The following is an 18441-nucleotide window of genomic DNA, read 5'->3' as shown; positions in this document are numbered from 1 at the left end:
CCATGAGGGCTGAAGCCGGGTGCGCGGCCGGCTGCGGGCGCCGGAGCCGCGGGCGCCGCTGCGGGGGAAGCGGGGGCTGCGGCCATGGCCTGGCCCTGCATCAGCCGGGTGTGCTGCCTGGCCCGCTTCTGGAGCCAGCTGGACAAGTCCGACCTCTCCGTGCCGCTCACCATCCACAACTACTCGGACATCGAGGAGCAGGAGGACGGGACGCCCCAGCGGGGCGGGCCCCCAGCGCGGGGCAGCGCTCGGCCGCCGGCCCCGCTCCCCCGCCCGCGGGACCCCGCCGCCGGGAAGCCCAGCAGCCGCAGGAAGGGCCGGGCGGTGGCCGCCGGGGAGCCCTTCGCCGCCGAGACCCAGTACCGGCGGGACTTCAGAGCGTGGCCCCTCCCGAGAAGGGACGCCTTCCCCTGGGTCAGCGCCAGCAGCGGCGGGAGGGACGGGGCCGCCCCCCAGCCCGCCCCGGGCCGCTCCGCCTGCGCCTTGCCCGGCGGCGGGCGGCCGGCGGGGGACGGCCCCGAGCACCTGCGCCCGCGCCCGCAGGCGGACGGCGGCCACACCACCTCCTACAGGTAACCGGGCCCGCCGGCCGCCTCGGCGGGGCTCCCTGAGGCGGGCGAGCGATGCTGCTCCGCAGCGCGGGGCGGGGATGCCGGCAAGCGGCGGGGGGAAAGCTGGGACCGGTTCGGGGGGGGAAAGCTGGGACCGGTTCGGGGGGGAAAAGCTGGGACCGGTTCGGGGGGGAAAAGCTGGGACCGGTTCGGGGGGGAAAAGCTGGGACCGGTTCGGGGGGGAAAAGCTGGGACCGGTTCGGGGGGGAAAAGCTGGGACCGGTTCGGGGGGGAAAAGCTGGGACCGGTTCGGGGGGGAAAGCTGGGACCGGTTCGGGGGGGGAAGGCTGGGACCGGTTCGGGGGGGGAAAGCTGGGACCGGTTCGGGGGGGAAAAGCTGGGACCGGTTCGGGGGGGAAAGCTGCCGCCTCGCCCTCGGGCTCAACCTGTCGCCAAAGCCGCTTTTGCCTTCGGACCCTCGGTCCTTAAAAGCGTCGCCGGTCGCCGGCCCGGCCGGCAGCGTCTGGGTGCCTGTGCAGCAGAGCCTCCCTGCCCGCCCGCGCTCCTGCCCTGCTCCCGAGGCAGGGAAGGGCTGAGTCGTGATGCCATCCCCAGCGCAGCAGGGCTGGGAGGCACAGGACTGCTGGGGCTGCCCAGGACCTCTCTGTACTCAACAGTCGCACTGAGCTGCTCTCCCAGTCACTGCCATCAGCCTTTTCCCTTTAAAGCTGGAATGAAACCTTCCAGTCGAGCCAAATTACTGCCTCTAAGGTTAGACAGATGCAAAGACACAGAGGCTATACATCCCAAACTACACAAACCACCTTTGTCAAAGAGCTTTAAAAATTACTTTTACGTTATTGATGCTTTCCTCTCGCAGTGATCAGTATGAGACACTACAGGTACTTATTTTCTGGAATGAGCAATCAGGATGCACTGAAATTCAACCCTTGTTCTCATTGACATGCACCATGGGAGGAGAGGGGATTTCAGCTCCTATGTGGCTGCTGTTGAGTATCACACCAGCTTCATATTGTCCCCACACACACACACTCATCATGGTGTTCGGCGGGTTTAAATATACCTATGAGGTATAATATATACCTGTGAGGTTTTAATATACCTATGAGGTATATTAATGGAGTAATTATTTTTATTCCAATAGACTCCCAAGTATTTAGACACTTATCTACTATGTACCTAGGAGACATTTCATCGTTGCAATTCATCAGATAATTTATCACAGTGCTTTTAAGACAAATACACTGGGGGACCTGGGAAAGATTACAGGCCTGCACAGATCTTGTTTCTTATCCCACTCCTCCACACACAGGCAGATGTCCTGGTCCTAGTGCAGTTAACACATGAATTCAGGAAGGCACAACTGCAGTGCTTCAAGTTATGTGCTATTTCATCCTTTGCCACATCTCGCAAGACCATCACGGAGTGATGACTATTTTTTAAGAGAAGCACTTTTAAATTTCAAAGCCACACAGGAATTAGTTCAGAGAAACCTGCCTAGAACAAAACTAGCAAGGTTCATCTTTCAGAAATGTATCCATTTCCACGTTTTTGCTGAGACATCCCCCGCTTCCTCAGCCTGACCCCAGACGAAGGGGACAGTAGCCTGCAGCTTCCCTACAGCTATTCTACTGCTCAGCAGTCACTTCTCACACTTTCTTCCCTCTTACTTGACAGTTTTTACACAGGGCTCTCAACTATTGTCATGACAGAACTGCAAGTTTACAAACCACATGACAAAGTACTGGCGGGGGTGACATAACAAAACACAACTCCAAACAAATTTTCTAAGAAGTAAAACTTCAAGGTAGTTGAGGAACTCCTCTCAGCTGACAGGAGGAGCAGCACAGGATGAGGCTAGAGGCACAAGCTGAGGCAGCCACACCAGGAAGGAGTTGTCCCATAATACCTCTAAGCTGTTTGAAGGCTATCTGGCACAACAAATACAAGTTGTGCTACACAAGCCAAGCCACCTTGGTCTTATTCTAGTAATTCCAGAGATTCTTTGAATTATCACCCAGTACAACAGTGCAAATTCAAGAAATCCCTATACCACTGAGCTCAACCTAGAAAAGTCACAGAAGTCACAACAAGCAGCAGGAGAGAAGTCCATGGTAACTTTGCAAGCTGCAAGGGTGTATTTTGTTTGGGATTTGTTGCTAAAAAAAAAAAAGAAAACAACACACAAAAAAACGAACAGGAGTGGTTCATGGTTGGTATTTGGTGGAGTTACTTTCCTTTTCAGTCACTCTTGGGGCACTAGGTTTCTATTTGGTAGCATCAGTCACTCCAATGCCCCAGACAGGAGCACTCCACTGGTCTGAGGCAAGGAAGAGGCACCCACCCTTTGCGAGCTGAGCACCCACAGCCTCAGAAGATTTCCACTAACACCACTACAGTTCCACCCTTCTTTCCTCATCATTTTCCAAGGCAGCACTGCAGGCTGCAAACAGCTATCTCATCTTCAGGCAGGAGCCAAACAACACCATTACACGTTGGTTTTCTTAATCTTCCTAACAAAGACAAGAATTGCACTTTAAGCTGTTCCTTGGTGGCCACACCATCTCCACTACTCTCTGGTAGGCATAGCCTACAAGAAGCCGGGCAGGTGAGGAGGCCATGCTGGGGAAGCAGGAAAGGAGATCAGCACTGGTAGAGGCACAGCAAGAGGAGGGGGGGTGTTCTGTTACTGGGAGCAGCTGGAGGGTGCTGGGTCCTGAGGAGGGGTTGGGTGTGAAGTACATCATGCCTTTAGAGAGTTTGAGAAAAGAGAGAGGTTGTTCTGCACACAGAGACAAGCAGGCAGGGACCATTGCAGGTAGAACATTTGAGTAGCAAAGTGGAAAGCACACACACTTTTGGTTAGACACTCTCTTTTCTAAGGAGAGTCTTGGGGGTTTTTTTTAGGCTTTGTGGTTTGTTTGTTTCTTTTTCATTCAGGATTTTGACTGCATGGTTCTACATCAGCCTACTGCATGTATGTTTCCATGGAGCACTCAAGTGTAGTAGTGTAATGTTCAGCACCATTTGATATGCTTTTGTGCATTGGTGCACTGCTCCCATGAGACTTCTCCAAGTTCCTGCTACATCTTCTCTCTGTGCTCTTCTTTAAGCTCAGAAGAAAACTCAGCTGCATACAAAACTAGCTATACATGGTGCAGCCAGTCAGCCTCAACTGGCATTTCCCAGAACAAAACAGACACCCAGAATCAGTGACCAAGCCCAGTCCTTTATAAAAGGTGAAAGGCCAGCACAGATGCCTGCCCTCCAAATTACTGCCCTATGTCCCCAGATCCTCCAGTCTCTGAATTTTAGATGGAGTTCTGCAGGGTCTGATGGAAGTGAAAACCCAACTAGACTATGGGGGGGAGCTCAGGCACACAGGCCGAGGCAGATCAATACACGCTGCACTTGAAAGGCTAAAATGGGATGTGCTCCAACTGTGAAAAGATCCCAGGGACTGCCGCAGAGGGCTGCGGAGGATTACACCTTGCTGATGCTGGAGAAGGCAGGAGCAAGCATTGAGCCACCCTCTCTGCACCTCTCTGAGGGTTTGTCCTTTGGGGTCATGGAATTGGCTTCTCCCTTTCAGCAGTAAATTGCAGGTGCTGTGTACTTCTGATACAGCAGAGATCTGCACATAATTAATTATAGAACTAGGTCTTGATTGCATTTAGCAGATATTTTAGAAGTAGATGATTGCTTTACTTAGCTCTCCTCTACAAACGAGAGAAGCTGGTGTAGTCAGCAGGTATCTCCAGCTGGCTCTGTTCTCTGGACGTCATCTTCATACCTTGTTAGAAGGCAGGGAGGATGAGGGTATGACCTCCCTGCTGGCCTTGTCAAGGCTCAAGTTCACTTCTTTAGGTCACTTCAGAACTCAGTTTCCTTTTCAGTAACCAGCCAGTCTCTGCAAAGCACTTCAAATGTGTAAGTGCAAATATTGCATCAGAGCTGTGAGCGATTGTTCTGCCTCTTCTTTCTCCACTTATCAGCTTTGCTAGTATTAGCACTCAGGGAAGGGGGAGGATGACTGTGAATTTCTGCACATGCCCAATGCCAGCGGAGCCCGATCTCTGCAGTTGGTGTTTCTGTGCTCTGGGTGAGAGTCCACAACATCTGACTAGTTTGCAGGTGGGAGGCACAACAGTAAAGCAGACCAAATAGAGGGCCTTGAGATCAGCAGGGATTTCTGCTCACCTGGAGCAAGCAATTTTGTTTTGTTGCTTTGTTTAAAACACATAAAGAGCTGTGGTTGCTAAGGGGAAAGGGCCTGGTGTACCATTACTAATGATTTTGGGAACAGCAGGGTGGAAGATGCCCCCACAAACTGAACTCCCACCTTCTTGGGCAAGTATTCAGTACATGCACTGTGACCAGGAGCAGAAACATCCTACCCACCAGGGGTAATGCAGAATGAAGAGGAATGACACTTTTTCCTGTATATTGCTCTCTATAACGCTCATCTGCCTTCAAATAGCACTTGTGCGAAGGGCAAGGTGAACAGTGGTGACAGCTTCACATTGGAAAGCATCTTATTGAAATAAGATGTGCAGAAGAAAATAGAAAAAATACCTGCACTACAAACAAAAATACTCTGTTCAGCAGAGTATGGGATCACAGCACACACTGTTAATGCTGGCAGGGTTAATAGTACTGTGTGTGAGGAGCTCCATCCTTGATCCAGTGAGATATTTAAACACATGCTTACCCTTAATAATAGGAGTAAAGCTTTTATAATCAAGGCTTATAGTTATCTTTATAATCTTAAGTATCTTGCTGCTTGGGGAAATTAATACTGAAGCCCCTGATTTTTATGCTATTTAAGAAGTAAGCTTGCTTGGTGCAGGCGTTGGGATGGATCCAGAGAGACTCGCTGTGCACTGCATAGCCTGGCTGGGGGAAGGGAGGGCTGAGAGGGACAGGACTATGGGAGAGAATGAGGGGGTGGAAATGGTGCCTCAAGAAAGGACGTTTGTTCCACCAAGCACACTGAAGAACTAAAATGAGGAAGATTCAAAGCTGTTGCATAAAGGTAGGATGACTTTCCTCCCCTCAAAGTACACCGAAAGGTGTACAGGAAAAGGGGAAAGAAAGGGAAATGGGGAAAAGTACCAGTCAAGACCCCAAGACCTACCCACAAACTCCGATTCACACAACTCTGGTAAGAGGGAAGCAGCTGCCTATGCTGTGACACCAGACACTCCTTCCTTGGAGATATGTCTGTGGGCAGTGCAAGCCCCCAAAACTCACCCTAAGATAATAGTTTGAAACTTGATGTTTTTTCCTCCTGGCCTTTCAGTCCAGTCTTTTACTGCTGCTTCTTTCCTGTGAGTTATGAGCAGCTCCAGGTGCTGCCTGACCCCGCTACAGGTGAGAGCAGAGGCAGGAAGCAGCCAGGTGTCTTCTGCTTTCCTCCTCTGTAATTCTGTGAGCTGGTTTCTCTACCCTTCTACTATGTCTTCCCCCTAACCCTCCATCTTTTTGTCTCCACCAGCCTTTCCTTTTCCCCATTTCTGTCCTCACACTGTGCCACAACCTGCTTCTGTGTCCAAGGCTTTGAAATGCCTCCAGCAACCCACCAGTGTCTGACATAGCTCAGAGGAAAAGCAGTTTAATGGCTCTATTACCCTGGAGTGCTCCTGGCTTTGTCCATCCTGCAGAGCTCTCACCGCAGCATCCGTGAATCATGACATTTGCAATCCTCTGCTGACCAGATGTCACAGTCCCCTGATCTGTGCAAGTTTTTGCCATAAGCAGGCACATCCTGGCCCCTGGGAGGGCATGGCTGGCTGCACAGCTCTGCCTGGGAAAACCAAAGCCGCTCCACCTGACAGGGCAGCTGTGCAGCTGTGCCAAGAACCTGCCTCAGCACCTGCCAGGAGTTGCACTGCAAAAGGGCTGCTAGTTCAGACCTCACCACCTTCAGCCCGAACCCCATGCACACCCATCTTGGCTTGCCCAACAGATGTCTAGAGTAGCGTGTACTTTTAAAATTTTAATACCAGAGTCCCCCAAAATGTACACAGCTTTCCCTCTGCAGGGACAATGTTCACTATGTGGCTTAATTCTCACTGGCGTGCTGGGTACGAGAAGGAAGGAGGCAGTGGAAGAATAAATGCAGGCGAGCTCAGGCAGTAGCTCAGAGTTACATTCAGCTACAGCAGATGAGCCTTTTTCTCTATTTCTTAAATGAGAAATTGGATTATAATGCAGTGGCTCAGCAAGCCGCTGATCATTTACCATGTGAAGCACACCACGACATAAAAATGAGCTACTGAGGTGCTGACTGTGATGGCAGTAGTGGTCTACTATGGAGCAAAGGAATACTACAAATACTGAAAGTAAATCTGGCTGGAAATGGCAACCCCAGCATTGCAAACAGCACGGTTGGTATTTCTACCCTCTGCCTCCCCACACCCAGTAGAAATGCCCTCCATCTCGGGGAAATTACAAAGCTTTCTAGGTTAGATCTTCAATAGGTCAGTAAAATAAAAACAATTCTGCCAGCAGCTTTCTCTGCAAAGCCATAAAACTTTTGTGGAGAGCATGAAATGGGAGAAGAGCTGGAGGCAGCACATAGGCCAGCAGCTGTATGGGTCACAGAGCCCAGCACCTTGAGCTGCAGCAGTGCTATGCTGCGTTTGGAAAGAACAGAAGGAGCAGTCTTGAATCCATCATTCCCAAGTCATGCCCTGAAGTCTGTGAGGCCATGTGCTGAATCATGGTGAGATCTGGTGGGAGCATGCCCTCTGCCTGACCCCTTGCCTAGGCTGTTTAACAGCCCTGGTACAGGTGGTCCTGCTCACCTGTGGCTGGAGATGGCACACAACCACCAGCTCTCTGAAACAGCTCTCCTCAAAGCTGGGCTTCAGAATAACTCTAGTAATTATAGTCCAATGGCTGTTTTTTGTTTGTCTGTTTCCAGTGTACACATTTAGCTGTACTCCCATTTGCTCAGTTTCCCATCACTGCTGGGGGGTGAAGCTGTCCCCAGCAGGCCACTATAGCCTCCTGCTTTCCACACTGCATTGATCCAAACCTTCCCCTCCAGACAACTCATCCAGACACAGTGCATGAGAAACACCTTTACCCAGACTCTATTAACCAATTACAAGAAAGAGCAAACAGATTATCAACATACCAGTGATCAAAGCAGTTCCATAGAGTAACAGCACAATCACCTGCAAAAAGCTGCTGCTTATTCCTTCCTAGAGTGAGCTGGAGGTTAAGAAACAGCAGTACACAGAAAGCAGCCCTTCCCTTTTGATCGTTACTACTTTAAAGCCTGCCTACAACTCTGGAGATCTTTTTCTTTCACAACCACAGTGCATTAGTACTTGTAAGTACCACTGGGTCATTCCCATTCATGGAGACCAAAACATCTCACCTCTAGGTTGTAACAATGGAGAACAAAACAGAACCTAAAGAGAGCCTGGAGGCTATTCCCCCTCCACTTCAGATGCTCTAAGGACAAGAGGAGGAGAAAGGTGGGGTACAGCAGGAAGGATGCAGATGATTGCTTCCAGCAGCAACAGTCTCTCGTGTTCATCCCCAGCAGCAGCTGATGTCCACCACACTGGGCTCTCCCCTTTTTCTTGTGATTTCTGTAAACTTCTCACCCACCATGATGTTCTCTTGCTAATAACTGCTGCTTGGGTGATCTTGGATGAGACACCATACATGGTGTTGGATGTGGAGATGGGAGGGAGAAGCAATGAACCTGCTGAGCCTGACCTGATTCACTGGCCTCCTCAAGCACAGGAAGCAATTGTTGCACCCCAGAGTACAAGGCAGGGGGGAAAAGTAACTAGATCTTGATACTTGACATCCTAAAATAAGTAACATTACAAAGAGGTAGTTCTTCTCTAGCTCGTGCATTTTGACTCAATTCACCACCCCATGATCGATTTTTAGACAAGTCAGCAAACTGGTATTTGGGCTCCTGTTCCTCCTGACCCTTGGCTAATACAGCGGGAGGTGGGTGCATGTGTCCTGCAAGCTGAATGGCAAAGCAAATTTATTTAACTGTACTTTCTGGACCAAAGGTTATAATGTTAATTTATTGCTTTGTTTCAAGTAACCTAGCTCCCAAAGGGTTAAGTCATCTCTGTTTCACCCATTCCTTCCCTATGGGCCCAGACTTCTGGATTCCCCCAGAAGGAAATACAGGGTCCAAAACAGAAATGCTACCACAGATTTGAGCCATGACTTTATCTGCTCTCACGTTTCTGTTTCTGAGGATGAAGGCTGAGCACTTCCTCACTGTGTGCAGGAGCTTCAAAAATAGTTTTGGCTATTCAGGCTGAGAGCAGTTTGGCTTCCAGCCAGAATGAGGGTCCTGAGATCCAAAAGGGCTTTGTATGGCAGCCTGCCAAATCAGCAAATGATCTGCTATAAAGCAGCAAGACAGAGCTGGCTGTAGAGACAAGCAGCACAGTCATTCACTGAAGGCTGGGGACACACTCAATTGCAGCGTAATGCAGCAGGGAGACCAGCCAGCACAAGGATGGATGGTTAGGAATCAATGCCACTGGCATCCTTGAGGCCATCTGGCTTTTTGTGGGGCAGCAGGTTCCCATTCCTGGAAACTGCTGGGACGTAATTGATGGCTTTGTACCATGCTGCTGGTATTTTGCCCAAAAGCTCCATGTCCTCCCTCTGGCTGCACAGCAGAGCAGAGCTCAGCTTTTACTCAGCATTCACACACAGCTGGGATTCCCTGCTGAAAGGTTGCCTTCTTGGGATGTCACTTGCCCAAAATCACCTTTCTGCAAAGGTGCTTCCTTATCCTGAGGTGCTAAAGCAGCAGGAATTGCACCACCAGAGTTGCGAAAGCTGTGCAGGTGCTTAACTGCTGCCTGAGCAAGACAGAGGGAGGTAGAAGGTAGTGGCTCAGAACAGCAAGAGCAAACCAATTATAGTCTAGATTTGCAGTACTCACAGACAGCCCTGACAGCCTGGTTTTACTTTCCAGTGAGCAGGAAGCTCTTCTCTATAGCAGTATCTGTTACTAACTGAGGGGATTTAAGAACTCGGTCCACCTACACTCCAGCTGACAAACTGCCGCAGGCCCCGGCTGTGGGTTCCTGCCCATCTCCTCACGCCTGCACCTGCACTCATCCATCCTGACAGGAGACCAGTGCCAGCAGCTCAGTCAAGAAACAGGAATTAATTCAGTTAGCATGTTGGCTTCTCTATCCAGCTTAGATACAGACCCTGTATCCACAAACCAAGAAAAGAAGCAGCATGTTAAGGCTGAGTCTATGTTTAGAAACCCAGCATAAACCAGCAAGTGGTATTTCAGTAATATGCTGAAAGGATCAAGACCAAAGTAGACATTCTAAAATAACACCCCACCCTTGTATACTTTCAATAAGATTTTTTAAAGAGGAATTTGCAGCTACTAGCAAAATAGCAAAGAGCATGCCTGGGAAAAATGAAAATCAGAAAGGCTGTGGTCAAAGCTAAGCTCAGCACACTAACACACAGCTCATTTCCTTAGCCTGCACATGGCTCAGGACTCAATCTTACCCCTTGATTCAGTGTATAAGCAACTAGTAAAATGCAATTATTAAAGTATGCCAGGGTGACTAACATTTTGGTTAGTCACCCCTCCTTTTGCTACAGAAGCTGCTGGAACTGGTTGCCAGAGATACATGCACAAACAGAGAAGACTTCTGTCTTCTCCTGAGAGTAAACAAGCCAACTGAGCTGGCTGCTACTGCAGCATCCAGAAAGTCCTAATGGAGAGGGCATTAGCAAAGCCTGCTTGTGACAAGAGGTACAGAGAACCAGAGGGAAGGCTGCAGAAGGGAGCTGGCAGCTGAGCTAAGCCAGACTTTGCCATGCTGTTGTTCAGTACTCTTGACACACGTGCTATCCCTTTCTCAGTGTGGTCTCTGCAACCATTTCTCAGACTTTACTGCTCCAAGAGTAAGTCAGCCAAGGGACACCTTCTCAGATATCATCATGTCAAAGCACATCCCCTTATCTTAAGGAAAACCACAGAATCACAGAATGTCTTGGGACGTCTAAAGGTCATCTAGTCCAACCCCCCTACAATAAGCAGGGACATCTCACACTAAAACAGATTGCTCAGAGCCCCATCAAGCCTGACCTTGAATGTCTCCAGGGATGGGACCCCCTCCACTTCCCTAGGCAACCTGCTCCAGTGATCCACCACCCTCATGTTAAAGAACTTTTTCCTAATATCCAACCTGAATCTACCCTTTTCTAGCTTGAAACCATTACCCCTTGTCCTATCATTACATGCCCTAGTGAACAGCACTCCCCCAGCCTTCTTATGGGCTCCTTTCAGGTACTAGAAGGTTGCTGTAAGTTCCCCCGGAGTCTTTTCTTCAGGCTGAACAACCCCAACTCGCTCAGCAGAAGCATCTGCCACCTGAGATGGTATCTCCCTTCATAATGCATTTTGGACTGAGTGGCCACAGAGGCACAGCTCAGCACACAGGAGCAAACATCAGCAGCCTCCCTCCTCATGCCTGAGGGCTCTGCACTGCAGACCCAAACCTAAGTGTTTTACATTGTAAGTGACCAATGAGGCAGACAATGTTCTACACTGTAAGTGGTCAATGAGCTATCAAACAAGAGGTCACCAGCTTTCTTAACCAGGAATAAGCAACCAACCACCTCCAGGAGAGAGCACATTTTGCCAGGAATAAAAGAAGAGGTAAGTGAGAGCAGCCATTTAGCCCCTTGCAGAAAGCCTGGGCTTTCAGAGAGAGGCAGGCTTCTACGCTCAGTTCTTCTTTTATTCTCAGTATGCCTTAGACAAATTCTTTCTTATGAACTGGTTGTAACCAGCCTTACCTTCTGGCTTTGTAACCACTCTGAGCAGAAGCAGCCAGTGAGTTTGTTGTGTTTTATGGGTTCTTCTGTCTTGGCAATCTCATTTCAGGCAAGAGTATCGCCCATGGACTGGAGCAAAACCATCCAAACCTATAAAGACAAAGCAAGGCTTCATAATCCCAGAAGACCATTTTGTTCAAGAGACAAGCTACAAGGCAGATTTTAAGGTAATTTAGACTGCTTAAAATCCCAAAGTCAGTGTGTGTAAAGCCCAAAGTCCACATCAGGAACTCTCGCTTCTTAAGGGTGTGGTGCCATGTCCTCACTGACCCCCTTTCACCACTGCCCATTAGGTAATGTGGTCATCCCTTGCTTTCAGAGAGACGTGCTGGAGAATGCCATACCATAGCTTATCATAATGTGACCTGAGACCAAGATTTTAAACTGCATGGCAGTCAGCAGTTCATGATTTGTGATTCCCTCAGTTGGACTCCTTATGTACAAGGTGTTGTGTCGTTCTCTCTCTCTGTGTACAATACATTTAACACCCTCTGCACACACTCAGAGTGGTCAGTGTGCACCAGCCTGAGGGCTGTAGCGGGAGATTCAGGCTCTGGTGCTAATGTTAGCCACAGGTGTTTGCATGGGAGCATTTGCAAACTGCTGCCTATGGAACAGCACCCACCCAAACAGGACAAAACCCCTCTGTGCTGGTAAGGGCAGAAGCAGCCCCCACTACCAACACCAAGGAAGATACAGTTGTGGTAAACAGGTGAGCTGCACAGCTCTTGGACCTCTGAGACTTCCTAGGGATTTTCCTGCAAGTTTCTACAGCCCCCTATAACACTGTAAGACCGTTTTCTTGTTGGTGAAATACATCTAATTATTACTGAAAATCCCACACGGAAACGTTCTCTCTGAACTCAGCACTTTCCCTGGCAGGGTCCCACACACTCCTAGTCCCCACAAAGAAGGAAAGTGCACACCAACAAAGCTGTGGTGTAGCTGCTTTTTGCATCAGGCCACCAAAGAGAACAGCACTTCACAACCGGCAAAAGCCAGCCACATGCCGCACCAAGTGACTGGGAAAGCAGCAGCAGGGCCAGGGCTGAATTCCCTGGCCGCAGGATGCCGTGCCATTAGAGGAGGCAGCCACTCCACGGCCACGTGTAAAAAGTAAATCTTTGCCTTGGAGGAGAGGAGGAAGAAGTGTTTGATCAGCAGACAGCGAAGTGCCTGCTCTGCAGAGGATTGCTGGCACACTGCTGCAACAGGGCACACAATGGGCATATCCAGCACCACCAAAAGTGGGACAGTGACCTCAGGCAGAACAGAATTTGCAAACCTCATGAAAACTTCCTCCATGCTCTGAATAGTCTGGGCTGCTTACTGAGGTGCAGCAATGAGGCTAGAGAGTATTTAACCCTTAAACCATGTATTTTGACCCTGGAGGGGCAAATTACAGTGTCCTCCTATTTGGCAGACAGGATGCAAAGGAGAGGATCCTAGCTGGACCCCTCAGAGTCTCTACCACAGCTCTCAGGGAAAGGAAAGAGACTGGAATCCCAGACACAAACACATGCCATTAAGGACAATGCACAGAATCACAGAATCGACATGGTTGGAAAAGAACTCTAAGGTCACAGAGTCCAACTGTTCATCCAGGGAAAACAAAACAAAGCACCCCCCCACCACACTCTCCACAAAAAACCCATCATGCCCTGAAGTGCCACATCCACACATTTCTTGAATGCCTCCAGAGATGGGGACTCCATCACCTCCTTGGGCAGCCCATTCCAGTGTCTGACCACTCTTTCAGTAAAGAAATTATTCCTAATATCTAGTCTAAAGCTCCCCTGGCACAGCTTCAGGCCATTTCCTGGAGCTCCAGTGTACCACCATGGCCTCTCTCGCAGACAGCACAGGAAAGGTGTAATTTGGAATGAAGATGGTGCTGAAGAGCCATCAGGTCAAACAGATGTCAGATTCTCCCTGGTTTACACTTGGACGTTTGGACTTTTCCTCCTGCCTGAGGCCCATAGCTTTGTTGGACATGTGGGAGTCAGGTTTATGTTGTGTCCTGACAGCCTACATGTAGGATTCACCACGCTGCCTCTCCCCAGCTACTGAGCTGTGCACAGGCTGTTTGTGACACTCCTCTTGCTCCTTAGCATGTCAGATGCATCTCCAGAGGAAGTGAAAAATCAGAACAAAGCAACAACAACTAACAGATCGATAGGTTTTTCCATACAATCTTTGCCTGTGGTCTTGCTCTTCTCTCTCTGTTTGGATGGTGCCATCAGAACACTCAGTACCCAGAAAAGCTTTCCACCCTTTCATGGTTTATGGCCAGATTCACCCAGTGCCCTGGGCTGGATGCAAAGCTAAGGCCAAGCCTGCTTCCAGTCCTTTGGGGTTTAAGCATTAGAGGAGACACAAGCACCTAGGTGTCCTTCATGCTTCAGTACAACCACAACAGCTACATATTGGGTGAAATTCTGACTCCATAGACATCAGAGAGGAATCTCTGTTATCTCTAACTTTCCTAACAGGCCTGAGAAGTTTACATCTTTATCAAAGTCCTTGCAATTTCACAGCCTGACATAGCCAGTAATCAATTTTTGTCCTTTGAGAACTCCAGTCCTGTGCCTCTGATCAGAGCATATGCAGCTTGTGGCCCCATAAAGCATTACAGTGCAGCATTCTGACAGAGCCTGGGTGGCATTCTCCAAAAGGTTAAGGACAAACACCCCACTGTAATTCCTCTCCCTTAAATACAGCACCAGTCCAGTGGTGAATTTGTTGTTAATTTTGAAGAGTACGTGCCAGGGGGGATTAGTGAGGTGGGCAGCTCTTTATTCAGAGGCTGGCTCCTGCCCAGTACTGGTTATACTCACAACACCACACCCCTCAGGGTCCAAGGGCTGGGTTACTGTAAAGCCCCTCCTCAGTGACACAGCATCACACCTGCCCTTGAATCAGGCTGGTACACCAGCCTGATGGGCCAAGGCTGGTGGGGGAGTGGCACCTTGCAGGGGAGAGCAGATAGATGAACACAATGCTCCAGACCCCTCAAACTCTCCAGGCAGTTGCACCCTGTGTCACACTAACGTTTCTCTCCCCCCTCACCCCACTAGATCCCAGAGGTGAAGACCAGGTTCTCCCCCAACCCTTCTGCTGTTTTCCAGGCACCATCACGGATCCTCAATGTGTGAAGCTGGACCCTCCTCACATCCAGGCAACTTAAAGGTGGCAATTCTGTTCAGATGTATCACTATGCAATTTTCATGAGGAATGTTAAGATCAAAGAACTGGTATTATCAAAAGCAGCTCCAGTGATTAATGATGTGCACACACACTTTCTGTTAACACAACAAACCGCAAAGCCCTCGATTCAGAGCTGGCAAAACACGCTGTGAGGAGTGACCTAGTTTTTCACAGGAACAGGTTCATTACTATGCCAGCTGGCATCACATTAGGATATAGACTTTGGGCAGCAAAGGCAGCAGTGCAGGCAACATCCCTACACTTAACTACACAGGGTGGGAGGGAAAACAATCACAAGCAAGATGGATAATTAAAACCAAAAGGAGTTTTACTTAGCACCACCCTCTAAGTAAGCCAGCAAAAGACAGGAAATATCTGGCTGACTTGTGAGCTTCATGAGGGGTTTGGAAATAGGGTCTCAAATGGCACCACCAGAAATCATAGCATTAAAGGGGCAGGTGAGAACTTCCAGGGTTGTTTCAGAAGCTGGAGGAAATCAGCATCATTGACCTCTAAAATAAAACTAACACGTGCAGTGTCTTAGGGCTTTAAGGCTGGATATTTCCAAAATGGGCGTGACAGAAGCAAGAGGGGACTCAACTTTGACAGACAGCCCTAACAGCAACACACCAGCCTGCTCTGGAAAGGAGTGTTTGGACAGTCAGCTAGGCACCTACCAGACTCCAGAGGATCTAGTGTATTTATGTAATTTGTATAGCTGTTAAGGTGACTGTAAATATTGTATATGGATTTTATCTAATGCAATTTGTGATCCTTTAATGAAAAGGACATGCTTATAATTTTAATAAATATTAACTCTTTGCATATGCAAGGTGGAAAACATTGCCTTGAAATTCCTAAATTATTGCCTGTATATCGGTAATGCTAATGCTAGGAACAACCAGAAGTGAATGTTACTTAGAAACTCTTCTTAAAGAAAAATGTATCATAGAATGTAAGGCATCCTTCATTTTTAAGATAGGCCATTTAAAGTATCATTATTCTAAAGCTGATTTTTTTATATATTGATGTGCATATAACTTTTGCTGAGGAACATGTGTTTTAAGAAACCATTTTTTAGTCTTTGTCCTCAAGACTGTAGTGGGTTTACAGTTTCTATCTCAACAACTTATGCAAGATAATTAGTCTGCTGCTTATTTCATGTTTTTTTTAATTATTTTTGGGAAAAAGCATGTTTGAAACACACAAATGTGTTGGCTAGGAAAAAAAGGAAACTGACCTCAGACTTGAAGAGGAATCAGATATTCATTGGTCTGTAATGAAATAGACTTTAACACAGGAGGGTATTTTTCTTAAGTTTCCTGCTGGCTAAAGGGAAATATAATGAACTCTGGGGACTCTGCAAACACGTAAGCATTGCTGATAAATCCCATTAGAATTTTTCAGCTGTTGGCATGTGGATTGTATTTGGAATACATGCAGACAGCATCTTCTCACTGCATTATGTGAGAATTTAATGGTGCCATCTCTGCTCATTACACTAGCAGGACTGAACACAGCCACAAGAATAGGTACCATCAAGTAACATCTGCAGTAACCTGCTTTTGGTTGGGACAAGGGATGGCATTTTCCACACTCATCCTTGGACCCAGAGGAATGTGCAGTAAAACTAGTGCTTGCCCACATAACTTTTCAAGAGATTAATTTTTTAGGAAATTCATTTGAAACATTCAAACTGTACTAAAGGTTTTGCATGTTAGATGTTTCTAAGAATTCAATCTGCTTGTTTAATCTCTTTATAATGTTTTTAACAGTTTTGTTCAAACAATTTAAGTTCATTTCAATCCTGGACTTTATTAACAGAAAAAAAAAAAGATAAATTGTCTATTCAGTCTCTCTTCTTAATTCACTGTACTTCTTTAAAAAACAAAACAACAAACCCAACCAACCCAGTTTGAAACAAACTGGTAATAAAAGCTTGTATTTTCTCAAATAGACTGGATTTAATAAATTAAAATGTATTTTGGCTATTGGTTCTTTCCCAATTTTTTTTTAATATTTTTTTTTGGTAAAACATAGTCCTGGGATATTCAACTTCACAGGACCAATTTGTGGCTGCACCCCCCTCTCAGGCAGCTGCACATGCAGGACAGCAGGGCACACAGGACACCCACCCAGCAGAGGATGGTGGGGATGCCTGGCTGCATTCCCAGCCATCAGCAGGCAATGCCTGACTTCCAAGCTTATCTGCAGGCACAGACCCCCAGCACAAACAGCTTCCAAGGCACATTGACATTGTGGCCTGACTGCTGATCCAAAGTGCAAAAGGAAAGCTGTTGCTCTGCAGAATTCATAACCACTTATGGGATTCTTCCCAGATGTTTTCAAAGGGAAAGGAAACTACTCAGCAAGCAGTCAATCAACATGATGGGGGAAAAGGGATGAACTGATGATACCAATACACAGCATTCACTGCTAGGGACACAGAGGCTAGATCTACCGAGGCAGGTGCCATACACTCAACATCCCCTTTCAGGGGTGCCCACAGTGTGCCCTGGTAACAGAAAGGGACAAACAACTCGCGTTTCACTCTGCCATCTCACACAGACCATGGGGAAATGGTGCTAGCTTGGAATTTTAATAGATAATGACCTCGCAGTTGTTCCCAATATTTTAGTGAGTAAAGGTGCTGAAGGTACAAGCAGCTTCCCCATATAGTGTGATGTCAGCTCTTCTAGCTATGCCTCAGAGGACTCACAGGAGAAAGCCAAAAGCTCATGAGCTGTTGCCTGGCTCCACTACAGGAGTGATGAATGGAGGGAAAACCAAGCAGGTACTTACCACTGCCAGGGACGAGGCAGTGCAACTGGCTGCTGCCATCTGCAACGTAACTGATTCTGCACGGGAAGTGCCTCAGTCAAGTTGAAAGGTATCACACCAAGTTCCTCTAAGAGGGCAAATCTACTCGGGTTTTTCAGGCTCCAGGGAGTCATGATGCCAGGACTGCTTCCAACACTACTCTCACACTAGTATTTGTCTTCTCAGTTGCGTTGCGCTCATATCCAAGTCCACCAAGGCTTTCCAACTATGAATCACACTGTAAACAAGGGATTTTTGACACATAAATAAATGTCCTTTGAAAGGAAGGCTTTAAACCTGGAGCTTTATAAATACTTACAGGGCGACACTGAACTTCTGGAATCACAGAATTGTCACGGTTGGAAAAGACCTCCAAGATCAGTGTCCAATCACCAAATCCCATCCCACCCCCCACCCATTCCAGTGTCTGACTGCTCTTTCAGTAAAGAAATTCTTCCTAATATCTAGCCTAGTTTCATTCCATCTTGCTGACACCCACCCTGTTGGGATTCTGAAAGTGAGATTTGTGCCAGCTGCATCCACTATGCAGGGGAGCTGTGAACACCTGCACATGCTCAGGTGTGTTAAATACTCCATTACTCAGGACAGTTCCCATTAGCTGAACTTGCAAAGTTCACAAGCAGCACATAAATGATGTGCCTGCTTTCATAAACTGCACATTTTCCTTCTCATTGCACTAATGTCTTGAAGGATGGACAATCAGATGCAAACCTATCACCTTTGCCTTATCCATACAGGTTTTTCCTATGTTGGACATTGCAGTAAAGTACAAACCTAAGGACCAACTTGGTTTACCACAAAAGGCATGGCAGTGTGCTCTCATTTGGGAGGCACTTCTGTTGGATTCAGCACAAAAAGAACAGTATCTTGCAGTATTTTGAAATACAACAGAGCATTAAGTCTGTTCAGAGACACCTATGACTACTCCCCACAGCCCAGGAAAAATGGA

The 18441-nt window shown here is 47.9% G+C and overlaps 1 protein-coding gene across 2 annotated transcripts; it reads left to right on the top strand.

Annotated features, from left to right (window-relative positions):
• Window positions 1–16642, top strand: MAP6D1 (MAP6 domain containing 1). Of its 2 annotated transcripts, none has more exons than XM_051626878.1 (3): window positions 1–572; window positions 11494–11611; window positions 14573–16642. In XM_051626878.1, exons 1-3 carry the CDS (start codon window positions 85–87, stop codon window positions 14597–14599), a joined length of 633 nt encoding a protein of 210 aa, XP_051482838.1. In that variant the 5' UTR covers window positions 1–84; the 3' UTR covers window positions 14600–16642. The 2 variants fall into 2 exon arrangements, with proteins under 2 accessions (XP_051482838.1, XP_051482837.1); XM_051626877.1 differs by having other exon boundaries at window positions 14522–16642.
• The last annotated feature ends 1799 nt before the right edge of the window (window positions 16643–18441 follow it).

This window comes from Apus apus, chromosome 8, assembly GCF_020740795.1.
Source record: "Apus apus isolate bApuApu2 chromosome 8, bApuApu2.pri.cur, whole genome shotgun sequence".
NCBI lineage: Eukaryota > Metazoa > Chordata > Aves > Apodiformes > Apodidae > Apus > Apus apus.
The sequence above is the reverse complement of the archived record's forward strand: the minus strand, read 5'-3'. Positions and strand labels throughout refer to the sequence as shown.